This window comes from Octodon degus, unplaced genomic scaffold (genome assembly GCF_000260255.1).
Source record: "Octodon degus isolate 3935 unplaced genomic scaffold, OctDeg1.0 scaffold00221, whole genome shotgun sequence".
NCBI classification, from domain to species: domain Eukaryota; kingdom Metazoa; phylum Chordata; class Mammalia; order Rodentia; family Octodontidae; genus Octodon; species Octodon degus.
In genome coordinates, this window is record NW_004524797.1 from 3,526,364 (window position 1) to 3,533,662 (window position 7,299).

The following is a 7,299-nucleotide window of genomic DNA, read 5'->3' on the forward strand; positions in this document are numbered from 1 at the left end:
CTTTATTATTGACTGTACTGAATGTACCACTTACTAAATTGTTCCATAAGCTAGCAAGACTATAAGCTCTTTGTTGTGTATTTTTTTGTCTCATTCTTAGTATGATGTTAAGTACATAGTAGATGCTTAATAAGAGGTTCTTGATCAACTAAATCACATTTACCACATTAATACATAGCACAGATTTTATTACAAGAAAGGCATAATATAAAACATGACTAATAACTGGAATAATTAGAATTTTACCTTAATATAGAGCATTGTTGGGCTGACCAGATAGCTCAGTGGATTAAAGCACCTGCTTAGGCAGATGCAGGGGCTGGGAGTTCAATCCCCGGGCCTGCTATGCTGGCTCCACCCCTGGGGCATGCTGAGATGCCAATTGAGACTGGCGTGGTAGCGTGTGCCTATAATCCCAGCACTTGGGAGGCTGTAAACAGGAGGATCACTATGAGTCCCATCTATGCAGTGGGACCCTGTCCACCCAGTCCTAAATACAAATACTAGATAGACAGAGAGAGAGAGAGGAAGCATTGTTATAGTCTTGTTATGTTTTGTGTCTAGTTGTCTCCCCAAAGCCTCATCCAGTTATGGGGTAGACTTCTAAAGTTTGTGATTAATTCATGATTCAGTGCTGGGATTATGGGTGTGAGTGCTGCTGGGGTTATGAGTGTGAGTGCTACTGGGATTATGGGTGTAAGTGCTGCTGGGATTATGGGTGTGAGTGGTACACTTGGCCTGGGGTAGATAGCCTGAATGCAACATAAGGATGACCGACTTGTTCTTTGTTGCCTTTGCTGCTACTCCTCCCTTTTGCCTTTGCTCTTCGCTGTTTCTGCCACCATGAACTGCTGCCCTCTGCCATTTGGCACTCTGCCTTGGAGCACGTCTGAGTATGGACTGAAACCTCCATAAACTGTGAGCTAAATAAACCTTTCCTTCCTTAATTTTGGTAGTCGGATATTTTGTCCCAGCAATGAGAGAAAAGTAACTGAGACACCTCTCAAGGCATTAGGGCTCCAATGCATGAGCTTTTGGGGGATACACTCAAACCATGGCAAATCTTCAGCTCTTATATGTGGCTATCTCTCAGGATTGTTCTTGGAGTCACCAAGGTATTTCATGTGGACTTGCTGATGTGTTCTGGCCACTGCCACATGGCATCTTTTTCTTCCTGGGATATTTGTTGCTCCTACAGGTGTGCATTGCTACCTCTTGCCAGTGATCAGAAGTATATCTCCTGGCTTGACACTACTTTCCCTTGGTCTGTGTCAATGATGACAAATCTTTTAGTACTTTCAATGATACAAACAGACTGCTGCAGCATTCATGCCGTAGGTTCACCACCACTTGTCTGTGCTGTTCTGCCAGGTGTGCTGCTGATATGTCCAGCTGTTGAGATGTTCTTCTGTTTTTTCCCCTTCTATCATAACTTGATATATGAGCAACAAGTAGAGAGCTTTTTAAATCTCGTTAGTTAAGAGTTTTTAGGGAAAGCCTTCCTTACTTTTTTGTTATAGCCCCTGTCTCTGTCATGATAAGCTTTTGGGGTTAGGCAAGGGAAGCATTTCAAAGTGGTAGACCTTACACTTCTGTAGGGGTTTCTTCTGTTGCTTAAGATTTTATTTGTTGGACCAACATTTTTCCCTTGCTTTTAGTAAAGATGGTTATTTCCTTAACACATTTCTTAGTCTCATGCAAACAGATTCCTCACCAACTTGAGAACACTAACTATGTGAGTCTTAGTGGATGGGTTAGATTCTAGTATGTAATCTACTGTACTATGAAATACAGCATTACAACTAAAAAGAATCTCAAGCTGGGATCAAACTTATTCTCTTGCCTCAGCTTCACAAGAGCAGTGGGATTACAGGTGCTTGTCTGTACACCCTACTTTAGTGCATGATTTTGTCTTTTTTTTTTTTTTTTTCCAGAACCAGGGATTGAACTCAGGCCCTTGAGCTTGCTAGGCAAGTGCTTATTGTACTGAGCCATCTCCCTGGCCCCTAGTGCATGATTTTGACTCAGCCAAAATAAAGTTTATTCTTTTATATATCTATTTGCAGGATAGATTTACAGATTGTAATTGATAGATTTTTAGATTGTATTATAGATTGTAATTGATCTCAGTGTGAGCTTTAAGATAAAGAAGAGAAATGACTACATTTTTATTTTTCAGATTGTGTAATTTTTATTTCTGTGACCCTTGAACTTGGTTAAGCCTGTAGCTGAACAAAGATATTATGTACTCTTACCTTTCTTTTAGGGCAATTCATTATTAATATGATATTTAGTTATCTTTTGACATAATGAAGCTGCAAATTCGATAGTGTTTGGAATTGGACCTTGTATTAATGTCCTACTAGGATTACAGAATTATGTAATTAAGGGAGGAAGGACAAAAATTCAGAGAACCAAGAACCCAAAACCTCTGTGTTCAATTCAGGAAAGAACTAAAAGATTACCTTCTACAGCTAGAATAGTTTGTGAAACAAAATAAAATAGCTTTATGAATTAACTTAATTGAACTGTGAATACTTAAACTTTAGAGTAATTCAGTTTTGTGCACTGGAGATACATTTAAGAAAAAAGAAATTAGGTGGCAGGAAGATGGCTCAGTGGAATAAGCGCTTCCCTGGCAAGTGCAAGAACCTTAGTTCAATCCCTGGTTCCGTATTAAAAAAAAAAAAAAAAAGAAAAAAGAAAAAAAGAAATTATGACCCATGGATACAAAAACTTTTTTTTTCCCCCCAGACTATAGTGCTTGCTTCAAAGTAGAAGCAAATTCATGCAAATTCTGTTGACTGTCAGTTTCTTCTGTATTCTGATATGTGCTAGTCAGTTTTTCATCATTTTGACAAAATTCTGGGAATAACTTAAACAGAAGGAAAGATTTATTTTGGCTCACAGTTTGAGGTTTCAGTCCATGGTTATTGGCTCCATTTCTGTGGACCTATGGTGAGGGTGAACACTACAGCAGAAGAGCAAGGTGAAACAAAGCTGCTGACCTGTTGGTGGCCAGGAAGCAGAGAGAGCGAGGTGGGGCGGGTGAGAGGGACAAAATGTGTCCTTTGAAGCCATGCCTCCAGTGACTGCTTCCTCTAGAGTTTCTATCATTTCCGAATATCATCATCAGCTGGGGATCAGCCTCTCAACACATGAACTTTTTGGGGAATATTTAAGCCCCCAATATGAGGTACTTGATCGCTACCACCTAGGAACAGCAGATCCAAGACATCATTGCAGAGCAGTGAGATCAGATGGGAAGAAGAGGTCAATGAGTTGTCACTTGAATAGATGTCACTAGATAGGAATCTCCTCAGTCCACAAATACTGCTTTGAAATCTCAAAATAGAAAAGAATCAGTGGTAGGGGAGTCAGATTGTTGGGGAAGCGATTTGTATCTTGGAGCAGAAACAAAATCATCATAGAATGCTCTGTGATATCAGTTGACTCTTTTCCTGTGGTAGAGTAAAATGAAACCAGTCATGTGTAAGTTTCAAGTCTCATGATTTTGAATCCCTTTAATTCTGTGTGATTTATGAAACTCAAATTGTGTAGTTTTGTTTATCTAGAATTAATGATTGCTCATATAAAATATATTGTGAGTATAAAAAGATGATAGCTTTTAGTTTTTTAAAAGTTATCCTTACAAGTAAGTTACTCACTGGAAAAATAATAAATTTAAAACAGTGTAAGAAGTTTGTCTTAAGGACTTGCCAGACCAAAAGAAAAATTCCATAGATTTATCTTGGGAAATTATTAAATCCTGAAGTTTTGAGTTTCATTTGGGGATAGGTTTCACAAATGAAGAAGGCATGTTGCTTTGTGTGTATTATCTTTCATCTGTAAATGAGATATGCGGTTAATTTTAAGGATTGACCTTTATTTATCTATGTACATAGGAAGTAAAAAAAAGAAACACCCAAATATATATGAAACCACTTTTTCTTCTCTTGCAGAATTAAATGTAAAGGAATCTGATGTAAGAGTTTGTGATGAATCATCATGTAAATATGGAGGAGTCTGTAAAGAAGATGGTGATGGTTTGAAATGTGCATGTCAATTTCAGGTGAGTAAACAAAATATATTTATAAACTTCATATTTTTCATATTTTATAATTCTACATTTTTGAAATTGAAAAACATAGAACATGTTGAACTCCCTAAGAAAGTTGTGATCACAGCCACATTTTTCATTGTCAGATGAAAGCTTTAACTTACTTTTTCATTGTTGAAACAGAGTATCTGACACCCACAATGTTTATTTGGGCTCATATTTCAGAAAGTTTTAGGCTCTACCTGGTCAGCACCATATTGGAATATGGGGTGGAGGTGGGTTTGGGGGAGTTGGTAGCTGTTCTTGTTCTAGAATCCAGAAAGCAGAGAGCTGAGGGAAGAACCAAGAAGCAGGGAGGTAGGTACACCCCCAGCTCACACCTCCAGTGGCCTTCCTCTTCTGACCAGTTCCGGTCTTCTTAGAGCAAGCCAGCTATACCTCCCATATTTCACTCACCTTTCAAAAGCCCTACCTGCGAGTGTGTGAGGCTTTTGAGAGACATTTAGATGTAAACCCTAACAGCCCTGTTACTTTTACTTCTTATATGTCTTTCCTGGAATTGAGAAGACAGACTAGAAATAATAGATTTTAAAATTCTTTGAAAAAAATTAAGCTTTATCTAAATTTTAAAATTCTTTGAAAAAAGTTAAGCTTTATCTAAATTAAGCTTTATCTTATTCTACTAGAATATAATTGCCACTGAGAGCAAATGAAGTTGTAGTAGAGCCTCTTAGTAAACTTGTTGGATCTTTTTCTTAGCCTGACTCTTTCCTTTCATTCCCATTTGTTCTTATTTCGTCTTTCAAGGCTAAAGAACTTGACTGACTTGGGCCCTCAAGGTAAATCAGGATTAGAAATGAATTAGAAAGTAGGCCCTCAAACTGATATACTTTTGCTTCCTGGGGTCTGATTTATTTGTGTTTCTGTTGTCTGAAAAGGTTGAAGAAGGAATGTGAGGTTTGTTACAGCAAATTCTTATTTTGTTTTCTGTGATTAAATTATATCTGGCTTCTACATGTGTCTTGTAAGATGGCTCCTGATTGAGGATTTGAGATGAGATTGTTTCTTACCACTTTGTCCCAAGTGTACCTTCTAAATTCTAAATTTTGGATCTTGAGAGGAGGAAAGGTTCAGAAATTAGGAATAAAAGTATAGTAGAATTAGTGTTTCCAGTAACCCAATGACTTCAGGAGACTTTTCTATATGACCTCAGTTAATTTCTTCCACATTCACATTCTATCTGAAAAGAAAAATCACATTTCATACCCTTTCTTTTAATGTAGTAGAATCAAAATTGGGAAGAGCTTGCATATGAAACCTGTTTCAAAATAGTAAACCACCATGTTGTTTATTTTCATTAAAAGAAGTGGAGAGTTCTAGGAAGGAAGGATGGGTGTGTATACTGCATTCCAGTCAGCCACAGTCTTCATGGCTAAAAGGGACTATGTATTATGTTACAGAGAGTGGTAAGAAGGTTTCTCTTAGATATTTTCACGATGGCCTCTTTTTTCCAGGCTTGCTTAAATAACTTTTGGCTGCTTCAGATCCTTTCTGCCTGTTGACTGCCCAGTTCTTTGCTCTGTGTGCTTTCCATAGGGCAGCTTTAACATGGAAACCAGCTGTATCTTAGACCTTATTTTCATCTGAAGACCCACTATAATGTCTTTACCATGATAGTTCAGACTATTCGCCCTCAGTATTTATGTGTCATTTTTCTCAGGCTGCTTTCAAGATTTTCTCTTTACTTCATTTTTGATTGTGAAGTTCTTTGCTTTTTTTTGAAGGTTTTACAGTTTATTAAATCCTCTTGTGAAAAAAGTCACAGTCACTGCAGGCAGGAACTGCAGAATCTCTACTCCTTCAGCTTTTTGCCAGCACCAACGTTAGCCTTTGTGGTGCCCCTGACTTTCTTCATTCTGTCCTCTTGTTCCTTCTGCTGCTTTCTTGAGGTCTTTTTCTCCTTTACAGGCCATGTCTTGCAAGTCTGTTTGTGCTCATTTTTCTTTGCATAATCCAGGGAATCATAAATCATGCCTAAAGCCAGTCATCTTGCCACTACCAAAATGGGTTCTGAATCCAAACAAAAAAATGACATCTGGTGTCATCTTGTACATTTTGGTGAGTGTTTCCCGAATTTCTGTCTTAGGTACTGTTGCTTTCCCAAGGTGAAGGACATCAGTGACCATTTGTTTCCTTTGAAGAAGTCTGTTGGTCATGAACTTTCGGGTTCGGATAGTTACCATGTCCATTCATGATGGCAATGAATCCTCAGACAGCCAGGGAGGAAAAGTCTGTGAAATTCTTTGTATGATTTTGTTTTTATTTGTTTTGTTTGGAGGTGGCTGAACTTCTGAAATCTATACTTTTATGTTTTTCATTAGTTTTAGGAAGTATTTTGTTATTCACTAACTTAGGGAAGTATTGCACACAATATATTTTTCTGCCCATTCTCTTTTCTGATCTAGAAATTTTGTGACATATACTGGACCTTTTGATACTGTCCTAAGCTGCCTGAGGCTATATCCTTTTGTCTAGTTCTTTTGCACATTAATTTTTGTGGATCTATGGGTTCACCAATTTCTTTTGTCTTCTTTATTTTTCCTATGTAATGAGTTTTTAAATTCACATTTTTAATTTCCAGAATACACAATGTACCAGTTGAGATTTCTTGTCTTCATTACAGATCACCTAGCCTCAGCCTCCTGAGTGTTAGGATTATAGACAAACACATCATGCCTGGCAGGGAAAAACTGCTTCACAATGAACAGTAGAACCAACCACAAAGATAAAGACACAAAGATAATTGTAATGTGAAATTCAGAACTTCTTAATGTAATAAAATATACATAATTAAACAACTAAAAATAGTTTTTAAAAAATCAGAAAATGGAAGTAGGACAATTTCTTAGTTTCTTTCCTAGTTTGTGGAGACTTCAGTCTATACTCCGCTGGCTCCCAGGCAGAGTGGCACATGGCAGCAAGCAGCAGTTCATGGCAGCAGAAAACAGTGAAGTGCAAATGAAGGGAAGCAGTTGTGGCTTTTTTAATTTTTATTGAGAAATAAATATGAATGAGACAGATTCACAGCTGATGAATAGGACAGTGTTGATAATCAATATACTGTACATTGTTATCTTCTTAGTGATAACGTTATCCATAGTACAAGAAGCAGACAGGATGTTCTGTCCAAACACTGTTAGTATACCTCTTTCTTCTCATTGAATTAAGTGAAAGTAGCT

The 7,299-nt window shown here is 37.5% G+C and overlaps 1 protein-coding gene across 2 annotated transcripts in view; it reads left to right on the forward strand.

Moving 5' to 3' along the window:
- Tmeff1 (transmembrane protein with EGF like and two follistatin like domains 1) overlaps positions 1-7,299 on the forward strand; it is a 133,477-nt gene that overhangs the window by 24,689 nt on the left and 101,489 nt on the right. For both annotated transcript variants that reach the window (XM_004645228.1, XM_023705449.1), the window contains exon 2: positions 3,963-4,072. In XM_004645228.1, the coding sequence (XP_004645285.1) occupies positions 3,963-4,072 (110 nt within the window). The remainder of the gene's footprint in view (positions 1-3,962; positions 4,073-7,299) is intronic.